We start from the raw sequence: 14,775 nt of genomic DNA on the forward strand, positions 1-14,775 counted from the left end.
TATCTTTCTGTATTTAATCACACCTCAAAGAGAACGTCTGCCACCAAACCGCTCTCCTTCTGTAAAAAACAAAAACAAGGCCAACTCCTCAGGCTCCTACAGTCAACAGAAAAACTGGACAGGCAGTAAAGAGACTCCTGAGACAGCGTTGTCTCATCAGGCAGGTATTTGGAAATTCCAGTCAGACCGGCAGAGGTAAAAGAAAACATTCACTGTACAACAGCTGAGATGGGGGTGTGTGTCCATTTATCGTGACTCATTCAGTTCTGGTTGTCAGGAAGTCCAGAATCCAGACGGCAAGATTTCTACTAAGTTGGAACCGCTCCAGGAGCCTTTTGGTTAAAACATGCGGATGAAGGAGGCTGATGAGAAATCACCAGAAGTATCCCGGCATCAGATCCAGCAGGGTCACTGAGGCAAACTGTGATGCATCAGGTGCATGTTCGGTTTGCCTCAGAACCCCTGACTCAATGTCAGAGCCACAGGTCGAAGATCGATGATGTTATTAACTAGTTAGTACTAGTAGCAGTAGTAGTAGCAGCAGCAGTTCTAATATTATTAGGATGGTGGGAGCTTTCTTCAGCTGAATGAAGATAAGACTGAGATCCTCATGGTTGCCCCAGACAAGCTGGTTCCCAAAGTCAGAGACTCTCTTGGTCAGCTTGCTTCTCACACCAAACCTTCCGTCAGGAATCTTGGCGTGACCTTTGACCCAGCTCTCACCCTGGATTCTCATGTCAGTTCCCTTGTTGGCTCTTCCTTCTTCCATCTCAGGAACGTTGCTAAGCTGACTCCCATTCTGTCCTGCTCTGAACTTGAGACAGTTCCACTGATGATCTCTCTCTGATTTTTTTTCTCTCCCTTTCCTCACATTTTTTAACCGCAACTTTTTTCAATCATTTTTACTATATTTCATCTTTTTTATTATAACTTATTTTGTTCTTGTGAAGCGTCTCATGATTTAATTCTTGAGAGATGCTATAGAAAAGATTGTTTCTTTTTCTGTCACCCCCAGGAACCTCTGGAAGATGATGGACCGCAGCCTCCCGAGGAACTTCTGCTCTGGGCCTTCTTGTACAAGAGCTGATCATTGTATGTCCAGTCCAGTTTATCGTCCACCTACAGTACGGGTGAAATGTTTGGACACACCTTCTCATTCAGTGTGTTTCCTTTACTTTCATGACCATTTACAAACGGCCAACAAGTGCTAAACAACTCTGGGAACTCCTTCAAGACGGTTGGAAAACCATCTCTGGTGACTACCTCTGGAAGCTCATCAAGAGAATGCCAAGAGTGTGTAAAGCAGTAATCAGAGCGAAGGGTGGCTATTTGAAGAAAACAGAAAATAAAACATGTTTTCAGTTATTTCACCTGTTAAGTACATAACTCCTCATGTGTTCATTCATAGTTTTGCTGCCTTCAGTGAGAATCTCCCAATGGTCATGGTCATGAAGATAAAGACAACACATTGGACGAGAAGGTGTGTCTTGCAGAGTCCACCATTTTCCACAGTGCCAGCCTCGCTGTGCTGAGGGGACGGTTTGGCAACCTGCAACGGTGCCCTCTGCTGGCTGGTAGATGTAAACACAGACCATGTGTCGTGCCCGTCAAAATGAATACTTGATTTTTTTTTATTAAAATAGGTTTTAAAGGAAATGCTGGAGGTGTTATTTTAAAAACCATAACTTTTTATTAAATTGTTCCATATTCAACCTTTAGATGTTGAAAAACACCACAAGATGGCCGGGTCATCTTTTACTTCTGAATATGACATGAATGCCAGTCGCCACGAATGCATCACCCGAGTGCATGAGGATTAATCGCAGGGCCATAAAACTTTCAGTTTATCATCATATATTTATGTTTCATTCATGGATATCCGGTAAAAGTAAGTTTGGCTCCAGACAGGTGGAACTATCACATTTGTCCTGCAGCATTACCGACTGTTCACTAGTGGCCACCATGCTACGTTTAGCATGACTGAAAACGTTTAAAGTGGGAGTCAAGGCATGGGTGCAGACTTACTTCATCCACACTTCCTGTTAGAAAAACGCTTCTGAAAGAGGCGTCGCCTGGCAGAGCAGCACTGAGGCAGTGAAACACACACACACACACACACCCCTTGTTAGATTAATTTCTATAAAAATCTAATAAACTTGAATAAACTCCCCAAACGTCAATAAACTCCAATAACTGTAAATAATCTAAATTAACTTCCATCTTTCCCTATGATCTCACTGTGGAGGTTAACCGGAGGTGTAGAACGTTGGTTTTAGGTGTGTTTCGGGGTTTGAAGACAGTTGGATGATCTGTGGGCTTCACATTTGTGACAGACAAAGAAAAACAAACACATGTGCTGCTCACCTTCCTCTGACTCCTCAACTGGAAAGTCCCTGATAGGAGCCGTGGAGTCCTCGTCCATTCGGACACACAAGACTTTCGTCTGCAGGCTATCGCATTTTCTCACCACAAATGACTACAGGAAGAAGAAAGAAACAAGACTGCGTCTGTGGTTGAAGCTGTTCACGTTTACCACAGCTGTTCTTCCGTTGACTTTGTATTCGGTAAAATGTGAAATATTCCTGTTATATGGTCTCTAAGCCATGTTCTCACCCCTTCAGGCTGGTCCTGGAGGGTCCGGGCGGCGTCCTCGTGGCTTAGGCCCAGCTGTAGCCACACAGGATGTGTGTGCACCAGCCTGTCCAGGACATTCAGCCGCTGGTGGAGGGATTCATAGCTCGAGTCTTCGCCTGCACCCCTCCTAACATGTGGGAAGTTCTGCGAGAAGAAACTTCCCGGCTCTATTAGCCTGAAAACCAAACAAGAAATCCAGACTCATCCTCTAGTTAACACACAATAATACGCATTTACAACCAAAGTCCCATCGTTGCCTACAGGTATCTACACACAGCTGCCCCCAATCCAAAGTTTAAGGTCAGATCTTCTAATGTGGAGAGATGATGGAGTTATAGTTAGGATCAGGGTTAGCATCAGGCTTAGACAAGGGATGCACCGATACCGATACTGGAATCGTTATCGGTGCCGATACGATACCGATACTGGAATCGTTATCGGTGCCGATACGATACCGATTCCAGTATTGGTATCAGTAAAAGTTAACCGATACCAGGAACCGACACCAATGCAGTTGCTTGAAAATGGCTTCACTGTAACTTGTCATTTCTTTTCACCTAATATTTTAGTTTGGTGATGATTTCTATTCATATATTTTACTTTTTATCTACCTCACAGTCTTTTCCTGTTGAAAGCAGAGAAGAAAATAAAATCTGTATTCCAAATCATTGCATTTTTTTTGTGTGGTAGAAGTATCAGTATTGGTAATCGGTATCGGCGAGTACTCAGATCCAAGTGTCGGTTTGGAAAAAAGGGGCATCGTTGCATCCCTAGCTTAGACGTGTTGATTACCAGTGCCAGACAACTTGATTCAGGTGAACACCAAAGTTTTTGGTTGTTCATCCAGTGGCTACTGACTTAGGTGGCTGAGAAGATGTTTAACTAACATGCACGTGCACGTGCACACACACAGCACGACCAGAAATAACAGCGTAAACTAAATGTAAACTCGCCTCATCAGCGTCTCTGTCCTCTGCTCTTCTTCTGCACTTATTGTGTTCTTCCCCATCTCTTTCAGGGTAGAGATCTCCCACGCAGAATCATCTATCAGCTGAAAACACACACACACACACACACACCAAAAACACATCACTTTTCATGTGCATACTTTCATCAGATGCCGTGGACAGCTACAACTTTAGCCCAGGTCAGATTTGCACCCTACTGGATCTCTTTCATATCACTTATTTCTAATACAAAAGCTATTTCTATAGACAGAAACAGAGATCTGCCACGGGAATCCCCAGCTTCTCCCCCAGTGGCAATTTTTCCATGGAAGGAGCAGAAAGCAGAACACTGAACTCAAATAGGGGAACATCACTCAGTCACTGGTTTTAAATTAGCTAGGGTTAGGGTTAGGATGGACTAATACTGTGATAAAGTTCATTATAGTTAGTAATGTACTGATAAACATTAGACTTTCATATATATTAGATTCATTACACACAACTGAAGTAGTTCAAGCCTTTTACTGTTTCTAATATTGATGATTGTGGCGTACAGCTCATGAAAACCCAAAATTCCTATCTCAAAAAATTAGCATATTTCATCCGACCAATAAAAGAAAAGTGTTTTTAATACAAAAAAAGTCAACCTTCAAATAACTTTGTTCAGTTATGCACTCAATACTTGGTCGGGAATCCTTTTGCAGAAATGACTGCTTCAATGGGGCGTGGCATGGAGGCCATCAGCCTGTGGCACTGCTGAGGTGTCATGGAGGCCCAGGATGCTTCGATAGCGGCCTTAAGCTCATCCAGAGTGTTGGGTCTTGCGTCTCTCAACTTTCTCTTCACAATATCACACAGATTCTCTACGGGGTTCAGGTCAGGAGAGTTGGCAGGCCAGTTGAGCACAGTAATACCATGGTCAGTAAACCATTCACCAGTGGTTTTGGCACTGTGAGCAGGTGTCAGGTCGTGCTGAAAAATGAAATCTTCATCTCCATAAAGCTTTTCAGCAGATGGAAGCATGAAGTGCTCCAAAATCTCCTGATGGCTAGCTGCATTGACCCTGCCCTTGATAAAACACAGTGGACCAACACCTGCAGCTGACATGGCACCCCAGACCATCTCTGACTGTGGGTACTTGACACTGGACTTCAGGCATGTTGGCATTTCCCTCTACCCAGTCTTCCTCCAGACTCTGGCACCTTGATTTCCGAATGACGTGCAAAATTGAGGGCCCGGGCAGGATTTGATCCCTAGACTCCCGGGGGAGAGTCATGCGCACTTACCGGTCAGCCAAAGGGACATCCCCTTGGCCAAGTAGCCAGGGCACATGATCAATCAGGACACTGTGACAGGACGCTCACACTGCCACACTTTCATCTGACAAAAGTACTTTGGACCACTGAGCAACAGTCCAGTGCTGCTTCTCTGTAGCAGTTCCAGGTCAGGCGCTTCTGTCACTGTTTCTGGTTCAAAAGTGGCTTGACCTGGGGAATGCGGCACCTGTAGCCCATTTCCTGCACACGCCTGTACACGGTGGCTCTGGATGTTTCTACTCCAGACTCAGTCCACTGCTTCCGCAGGTCCCCGAAGGTCTGGAATCGGTCCTTCTCCACAATCTTCCTCAGGGTCCGGTCACCTCTTCTCGTTGTGCAGCGTTTTCTGCCACAGTCTTTCCTTCCCACAAACTTCCCACTGAGGTGCCTTGATACAGCACTCTGGGAACAGCCTATCCGTTCAGAAATTTCTTTCTGTGTCTTACCCTCTTGCTTGAGGGTGTCAATGATGGCCTTCTGGACAGCAGTCAGGTCGGCAGTCTTACCCATGATTGCGGTTTTGAGTAATGAACCAGACTGGGAGTTTTTAAAAGCTTCAGGAATCTTTTGCAGGTGTTTAGAGTTAATTAGTTCATCCAGATGATTAGGTTAATAGCTCATTTAGAGAACCTTTTCATGATATGCTAATTTTTTGAGATAGGAATTTTGGGTTTTCATGAGCTGTATGCCAAAATCATCAATATTAGAAACAATAAAAGGCTTGAACTACTTCAGTTGTGTGTAATGAATCTAATATATATGAAAGTCAATCAGCACATTACAGACAATAATGAACTTTATCACAATATGCTAATTTTTTTAGAAGGACCTGTATAGTAAGTGCCTTCTACCGTAATACACCCAAGCGTGCTAGCACCGGATATGGCAATGTATTTGTCTTCCGATCAACTTACTGTGTATGACTTGTCTTTAATTGTCATGAATCTTTTGCCACTAGTCCGTAACTGGTAACAGCCATGAAACTCGCAGAACAGGAGTAAGAAAGTGAGTGCAGTGACCAAGTTTGACCACAGGAAGTAATTTTTACTTCATTACTACATATTGCACCTTTAAAGCTAGTTTTCGTCAGCAGCTACAGCCTCTGCATGTGATGTTGTAAGCTCCATTGTTGACGAACTACAATGTCAACACCTCAGAATGAGAATAAGATTTTTAGTTGGATGGTTCGCCCAAGGCGTTTGCTCTGGTGCTAGGTGCAGGACACAATCATCAACACACACTGAGCAGCCCAACAGCAGCTGGAAGGAAGCCGTTTCTCTGCTGTGTCATTTTTGTTTTGATGGAGTTAGGATAGGGTTTTTATTCTGCCTCACACTCATAATTTGATTAGAATAATTCAGATAGTTTAGCGTGTCTGTTTTCTTGGTGCATCTATCGTTTGTTTTTCTTTTCACTCATTTGTTTTATGTTTAATGTGCTTCTTCCTCTCCTCAGTTCGGAAGTCTGTGATTCATCCATGCCTTCTTTGTTATTAACTTTTAAATTAGGTCAAGAAAAAGGGAAACCGTACAGGAAGTACAGATTGAACCAGTAAACTAAAATCCAACTGGTTCTACGAGATTCCCAGAAGGTTTTCTAGAAGATGGAGAGTCTTCTTTCTGGCAGGAAGGAAGACGTTAGTGAGCATTCCCAGAACCAACAAACACTCGTGTTACGAATGAGAAGAGAATTATAGTTAAACGTGACAGTTTTACCATTTCTGCTGGCTTTACTCCGCATGTTTGTATTTACTGTTGTTGCTGCTGCCATTAGCTCTGTTCTCCACAGAAATGACAGCTGGTCCAACTCTTTGGGTGTCTCCTCTCCTCTCGGACCCCAGTCGGTCCTGGTCTACTTCAGATTTACTCCTGTTCAAAGGGAGTTTTCCTTTCCCCTGTCGCCCTGTGCTGCTCACAGTATCACACACAGGTGTGTGATGTTTTTACAGATTGTAGCTCAAAGCAGAGGAACTTCACTGTGCTGTCTCAGTGGACAGGTGGTCCAGTCTTGGACATCCAGTGAAGACGGAGTTCCTTCAATGGCTGAATCCAACCTGCTGGTTATTTTATTCTCTGAACAGAAATGACTGTAAGGCTTTGATCTGAACTGAACTTGCTTTTTTATTAGAACACTCTGGGGTGACTTGTTGTACACGAGTCATGTAGAAATGAACTGAATAGAATTGCTGACTCGGGTCTCTAACAATAAAGATGAGCAGGTATGACATAAAACAGGAGCTCCACCTTCATAAGGAGGACTTTTCCTTCATCACCATAAAACAAAGGATCATTTCATTTCTACATGACTCGTTTACAACAAGTCTGATGTCCCATCAGAGTCTGAGGGTAAATGTCCAACTACCTATACACACCTGACCCATGAAAACTAACCCGGTGACGTCCATGTTTTGTCTGGAGACAGGGACAGGGCTAAAGACAGACTTTAGACTCTAAACAGGTCCTTGCTTCTGTTCCAGGTTTAATGTGGAAAACTCTGAAAAGCGAAGTAGCTCCAAGAGGACAGGCGAGGAGGTCCAGGTTCTGGAGGGGGCTTCAGAACACTGATTTAGATGTCTTCAAAAAGCTCAAAGAAGAGCAGACTTTACCTGCGCCGGAGACTCATTCTAGACTGGAGACCGAATCCTGCTGAACACCCACGACTCACGAACTCTGTTAAAGTTCGATAAAAGAACCGAACTGCAGTGTGTCGTCTTTGTGTAAAGATACCGTCACTGCGGACAGAACTTCCGGTTCCGTCGCAGAAACGGCTAGAACCGAGCCCCCGACTCGAACGGACAAAGTCGAGACCGGAAGTGGAGATGAAAGAACCGTAAGTCAGGTTCGGTTCGGGTTTTTACATTTAAAAACTAAAAAATCCGGTTCTGTTTGTTCAGACCGGTTGTGTGCGTGTGTGTGTGTGTGTGTGTGTGTGTGTGTGTGTGTGTGTGTGTGTGTGTGTGTGTGTGTGTGTGTGATTCCCGTCATTTTGTGGTAGCCGGTGAGCTAATGAATATCCATCCATCAATTTTCTTTTCCACACACAATGAAATGATAATAATATAAGAGAGGCAATAATTAAATATGTGGCTACTTTATACAAGTCAGTGTAGGTACAGGTCAGAGCGGGTCAGTTCAGGTGCAAACACAACCCAGGGTCAGGTGACTGGAGTGGGCAGGTCTACGATAAAAATTCATGAGAACGACAGCAGAGGGGAAGAAACTGTTCTTGTGGCGAGAGGTTCCAGTCCGAATGGGTCAGAGCCTCCTGCCAGATGGTAGCGAGTCAAAGAGACCTGTGTCCAGGATGCCATGGGTCAGCTGCAACCGGTGTATATGTGCAAGGGGTGACACGACACACCGCCTCTTCTAGTCCCTGGTGGCAGCTCCAGCATACCACACGATCTGGTGTGGTAGAACTTGGCCTCTGTTGCTCGGGTGTTCAGGGCCTTTTCCTGTGCAGCCATGATGTCCTTCAGACCAGCTCTTGCAAGCCATTGGTAGGATTTCTTGATATCGGCCACTTCCGTTATCTGTCGGTGGTCCTTCCCATGTAGGATTTGTCCTCCCACGATGGTATTTCCAGCGTCTCCTCCTCTGTCCGCCATTGTCTGAGACATTTGCTGAGCACAAGGGCTGCAACAACGAATCGATAAAAATCGATGACGAAATGCATTGGCAATGCATCAATTTGTTGTGTTGTGCAACATTTTTTCATGTCGTGCAAAAGAAAGTCCTGTTTATTCTCAGCTGTCTGCAGCAGCAGAACCGCTGCAGTCAGGTTGCTGCTTCGAATCTGTTCTGATCAACACAGCTGCAGGTGTATGGCAAGCCACTGTAGCATGTAATTCACAAACACTTTCTGTCTGTCAACATAGGGATGCACAATATATCGGCATCAATATCGATTTCGGCCGATGTTAGTCATTTTTAACATATCGGCATCGGTCCGATAAATAAAACTGGGCCGATATCACCAACCAATATTTTATCCATCGAGTTTCCATTTGCTTTTCTGTTTCGGGGGGGGGGGGGGGGGATTGTTTAGTCATGTGAACAGTGATTGTAATCATCTCAGAAGTGTTACTGTGTGTGTTCTGTGTACATAATAACGTAAATTCAGTTTGAATAATTTTCATTCTACACATAATCTGCTGCTTTTAAAAGCATTAATGTCAATTTATCGGTATTGGCCATATCAGTGATATTAATATCGGTAGCGGCCCAAAAATGTCATATTGGCACATCCCTAGTGAACATACACTCAACAAAAATATAAACACAACCCCTTTGTTTCTGCTCCGATTTTTTATGAGATGGACCTAAAGATCTAAAATTCATTCCAGACACACAATATTACCATTTCTCTCAAACATTGTTCACAAATCAGTCTAAATGTGTGATAGTGAGCACTTCTGCTTTGCTGCGATAATCCATCTCACCTCACAGGTGTGCCATATCAAGATGCTGATCCGACATCATGAGTAGTGCACAGGTGTACCTTATACTGCCCACAATAAAAGGCCACCCTGGAATGTGCAGTTTTGTCTCACAGCAAAATGCCACAGATGCCACAAGCATTGAGGGAGCATGCAATTGGCATGCTGACAACAGGAATGTCAACCAGATCTGTTGCTCGTTCATTGAATGTTCATTTCTCCACCATAAGTCGTCTCCAAAGGCGTTTCAGAGAATATGGCAGTACATTCAACCGGCCTCACAACTGCAGACGACGTGTAACCACACCAGCCCAGGACCTCCACATCCAGCAGGTTCACCTCCAAGATTGTCTGAGACCAGCCACTCAGACAGCTGTTGAAACAATTGGTTTGCATAACTGTAGCGTCATGAATGGCCTCTAATTTGTGACAAAGGTCACATTTTCCCAGCTGGGTCAAGCTGGGTCGAACTGTAACTTTGCCCCACAGATTAACCCGCCAGGAGCCGTGATGTCTGTTGAAACACCATTTTTATCTGCTGCTGTTCCGTCCCAAGATGAAGGACACTTCAAGATTTCACAATACTAATTTTTAAATAATTAATAAACTCTTTGACTTTATTACTGTTTATTACAATCATAATAATCATCTAGTTCAGTATAAATGTATTTTAATTACTGAAATGACTTATTATGCTTTGGGTAATAATAATAATTATTTATGATAATCCGTAATGTGTGTTCAGTAAACCAGAAGGTCATCTTGTACGTTTAACCACCTCATGCAGAGGGTGTATGCAGGGTAAAGTTAAAACACCTCACATGTCTTTACTCATAACTTCAAGCTTTCTGACGCTGAGAGGGCGTGTTCTGAGGGTTTTGTTAAAACCAAATCCCGCAGCTGTAAGTTCAGTTCTTGAACCATACCAGGAGACGAGGGACGGCCGCCCAAGTCTCTACTAAGCATTCTGTCACGCCGATAGTCTTGCTTTGAATAAACGCAACTGTAACCAGCTGACGCAAAACTCCTTCACAGTTAAGCCAGAAGCTCGACACCGTGTACCCTACGACATTTTTGGACCAGAGAGTCGGTTCCACTCGGGTCTTCTCTACCGGACCGAGTACCCCTGAGGCTGACAACATCCTCCTGTGACCTTTGGATCCACACAAAGGGTCGTCCATTGGGTGAGGTAGCACACAGATGGTGTCCGATGCTGTTTTCTCTAAAACCAACTGAGTTAGCTGCAAAACAACCTTCCACCCAGAACGATTCTCTCTCTGAAAGAAACCTTCTGAGATTCATTCATGCATCCAAAACTTTAGGTTACTGTCGTAACCCCGGTTCTCTGAGTAACATGAGTGAGATGTCTCACTATGGCATACGCCCCTTCGCGGATTCCTCAGAAGCACTTATCTCAATACGCCAATCCTGATTGGCCAGTGACCGTGACGTACGCGTCCCCCTGCTACAATAAGTAGCAAGCGTCCCAACGTACGCACTATTAGAGATTTCTCGCTTCGCCCAGCAAGAAGGGTTGTCTGGTGAGACATCTCACTCATGTTACTCAGAGAACCGGGGTTACGACAGTAACCTAAAGTTCTCTTTCTTAACATTAGTTTCGATGTCTCACTATGGGATATGGAGACTCCCGTATTGCCAGACAGCTTATCCAGCGATCACCAACCTACAGGGATACGTCTTGGCCCGCCAAATACCCCACACTCAGAATCGTGTGAGTCATTGCAGGGACCGAAACATCAAGATTATAGAAGCGTGCAAATGCAAGTGGAGAAGCCCAACTTGCTGCAGCACAAATCTCCTGGATTGACAGCCCCCGAAAAAGGGCCCAAGAAGCAGACAGGCCCCTAGTAGAATGGGCCCTGAGCCCAACAGGAGCCTGAATGCCCTGACAGGAGTAAGCCATAGAAATAGCCTCCACAATCCAGTGGGAAAGCCTCTGCTTTGTGACGGGTTTCCCCTCACGAGGCCCACCCCATGACACAAAAAGCTGGTCCCCCCTGCGAAGGTTCTCCGTCCGATTCACATACTCCTTGAGCGCGCAAATCGGACACAGCTTGTGCCACCGCTCCTCCTCAGGAGAGGAGAAGGGTGGCGGGTAGAAAGCTGTGAGGATAATAGGAGAAAAGGAGCCCACCACCTTAGGCACAAAGGCAGGGTTGGGCTTCAAGGACACCTTCACCTGGTGCAAACTGGGTGCAGGATGGGTGCACAGAGAGAGCCTGTAAGTCACTAACCCGCTTTGCAGATACCAAAGCCAAGAGTAGCACCACCTTAAGAGACAGGATCTTAAGGTCCAGGCCGTCCATAGGTTCAAATGGAGGCCCGGAGAGGGCCGACAGCACCAAGGACAGATCCCATGAAGGCACCAGGGGTCGAGACACAGGGAGGAGCCTGCGTGCGCCCCTCATGAAGCTACACACCAGGGGGTGTTGACCTGCCAATTTCTTCCCAAAACCCAAGTGTCGGGCGGAAATGGCTGCTAGGTACACTTTAATGGTGGAGAAAGCCTTCTTCCCATCCAACAAGTCTTGCAGGAAAGACAGAATGACGTTCACCGGGCATTGGAAGGGTGAGACCTCCCTGCCCTGACACCAGGCTTCAAACACCCTCCATTTACAGTCATATAGGGACCTAGTGGAGGGGGCCCTAGCATTCTGAATGGTTCGAATGACTGCCTGGGGCAGCTCTGCTGACACTAGCCCGCACCCCTCAGGGGCCAGGCCCACAGGGCCAGCCGTTCTGGATGAGGGTGGAAGATCGAGCCTCCCGCTTGGGACACCAGGTCCCTGCGAAGCGGCAGTTTCCAAGGTTGGCCCTCCAGGAGCTGGAAAATGTCCGCCACCCAATGCATGGCTGGCCAGTATGGGGCCACCAGAATGAGAGTGTGGAGCTGGGTTCGTACCCTCAGCATGGTGGGTGGTATCAGGGCCACTGGGGGAAAAGCGTAAAGCAGTCCCCGTGGCCAGTCGTGCGCCAGCGCGTCCACGCCGAGTGGAGCGTCTCGGTCGCGCAGAGGACAGTGAGCATTCTCCTTGGAGGCAAAAAGATCCACTACGGCTGTGCCGAACCGGATCCAAATCTGTTCCAACACTGCTAGATGCAGGCTCCAATCCCCGTACAGGGGTGTCCCTCTGGACAACAGATACGCCCCCCGATTCAGAACACCCGGGACATGGGTGGCTCTGATTGAAAGGAGATGCCTGCTGCACCATAGGATCAGTCTGCGTGCCAGCGTGTGTAACCGCATGGAGCGCAGCCCCCCTGGTGGTTTATATAAGCCACAGTCGTGGTGTTGTCTGTTCTCACTAGGACATGATGGCCAGAGAGAAAAGGCAGGAAGCGCCTCAGGGTCAGAAAGATCGCGAGGAGTTCCAGATAATTTATGTGTGTCCCCCAGAGCTCTCTGCTCCACACACCCCTGACAGAGCGACCCTCCAGGAGCCCCCCCCCCCCCAACCTGACAGGCTCGCATCTGTCGCGGCCACTTTCCTCACGAGAACCAACCCCAAAGGCACCACCTGTGCCAAGAGGGAGGGGTGACGCCAACAGCGGAGCGCCGCGATGCACGCTGCAGAGACCGTCACCCTGCGCGCTCTGTGGCACACTGGAGAGAGACCCAGAGAAGCCACCCAGCATTGAAAATCTCTCATGTGTAGACGGCCGAGTGGTACCACTGAAATAGCTGACGCCATGAGACCCAAAAGCCTGAGGCATAACGCAAACCGCACCGAACTGTGTAGGCGGAAGCGCGCCAGGCAGAACGAGATCGCGTTCACGCGCGGTGTCGAGAGACGGGCCGTGAACGCCCCTGAGTCCAGATTCAGACCTAGAAAGGCTGTTTTCTGGGAGGGGAGTAAAGCGCTTTTCTGCCAGTTTATTCTGAAACCCAGACCGCACAAGTGAGGGATCACAACCAGCGTGTTTGACGCTGTCTCCTCTCTGGACCATGCCAGCAGGAGCCAGTCGTCTAAATACGTGGCCAGCCGAATGCCCCTCCCTCTCAGAGGGGCGATTGCCGCCTCCGTACACCTGACAAACACCCTCGGGCTCAGCGAGAGGCCGAATGGGAGCACGGTGTATTCGTAACCCACTCCCTGAAAGGCAAACCTCAGAAACTTCCTGTGTGGAGGGTACACGGGAATATGAAAGTATGCGTCCCTCAGGTCGATTGAGGTGAACCAGTCGCTTTGGTGAATCAGACGCAAAAGGGATGAGAGCGTGAGCATTTTGAATCTGTACTTTCTGAGGCATCGGTTCAGGGCCCTCAGATCCAGGATCGGGCGAATCCCGGTCCCTCCCCGCTTCGGGACCAGGAAGTACCTGGAGTAGAAACCGCTCTGAGACCGATCGGGAGGCACAATGCATATCGCTCCCTTATCCAGCAGGGAGGAGATTTCTCCCTGAAGGATGTGAGCTGATGTCCCCTGGGCGTGGGAGAACACTACGCCGGAGAATCGAGGAGGAACAGAAGCGAATTGGAGCCTGTAACCTCTCGAAATAGTTCTCAGCACCCAACGTGAAGCAGAAACCGCTGTCCATTCCTCCATGTGAGTGGAGAGCGGTGACACAGCCGTGACACACGGAGCAGCAGCTCCCTCCAGAGGTTGTGGGGCAGCGGTGCTCGTGGCAGCCACTGCGCATGCGCGGGGGCTTTGTGCTTTGACGGCCCAGGCGTACGGGGACGACCCGTGGCTGGCGGGAAAGTCCGCCAGGGGCCGCCCCCGACTGGAACCGCTCATGGGTGACATTTTTATTGATTTTTGCTGCGCCCTTGACATCTTGTCTGGATGCGACAGCGAACCTTTTAATGCTCCTTGAGCGTGACATGTTTGTGAAAAACAATGTGAGTGCTTGTGACGTGTGTTTTGAGCCGGCACCACCGGCTGCACGTCCTGGCCCCACCCTGGACCGCTCGGGAACTCTGCCGGAGGGGTTCCGTGAGGGGGGGGAGAAGGCACCATGGCAACATCGAACAGGAGGAGCTGGCGAACGGGGAACTGCCAGCTGCAGCGTCGGGAGGGAAGAACTCCGACAGGCTGCCCTCTTCTTCCTCCTCACCTGCTGACCGCCGTGTCTGGTGGATTGTCCCGGCGGCGGAGCAGCTTGGTTGCCGGATCCCTGAGGCCAAACTGGTCGAGGCGCTGAGCCCGAAGGAGCTGGTTGGACAGCTTGAGGCTTCGGGCGCTTTGGGATCCGGAACTGAGGCTGGGCTCGGGCAGCTGCCCGAGGCAGGTTCGGCCGAGCCGGCAGCGCCGGTGAGGGTTTACGGGGAAGGCAGAGATGAAGGGCTTCATCCTCTTTCTTTTTGGCCGCACACCGTTGCTGCATTGATGCCAGGGCAGAGCCAAAAATGCCTTCAGGCACGATTGGCATGTCCAAAATGTCCTCCTTCTCTCTCTCAGAGAGGTTGGTGAGGTTCAGC

General features: G+C 47.8%; 1 protein-coding gene across 1 annotated transcript in view; it reads right to left on the bottom strand.

The window, feature by feature from the left end:
* LOC107375508 (ras and Rab interactor 2) overlaps nt 1–7,673 on the bottom strand; it is a 26,011-nt gene extending 18,338 nt beyond the window's left edge. Inside the window, exons 1-4 of the mRNA XM_070542207.1 lie at nt 7,503–7,673; nt 3,588–3,685; nt 2,614–2,809; nt 2,365–2,476 (exon numbers count right to left, since the gene is read on the bottom strand). Of these exons, the coding sequence (XP_070398308.1) occupies nt 2,365–2,476; nt 2,614–2,809; nt 3,588–3,643 (364 nt within the window). The 5' untranslated portion in view covers nt 3,644–3,685; nt 7,503–7,673. The remainder of the gene's footprint in view (nt 1–2,364; nt 2,477–2,613; nt 2,810–3,587; nt 3,686–7,502) is intronic.
* Between the last annotated feature and the right edge of the window lie 7,102 nt (nt 7,674–14,775).

Source organism: Nothobranchius furzeri, chromosome 12 (genome assembly GCF_043380555.1).
Source record: "Nothobranchius furzeri strain GRZ-AD chromosome 12, NfurGRZ-RIMD1, whole genome shotgun sequence".
NCBI lineage: Eukaryota > Metazoa > Chordata > Actinopteri > Cyprinodontiformes > Nothobranchiidae > Nothobranchius > Nothobranchius furzeri.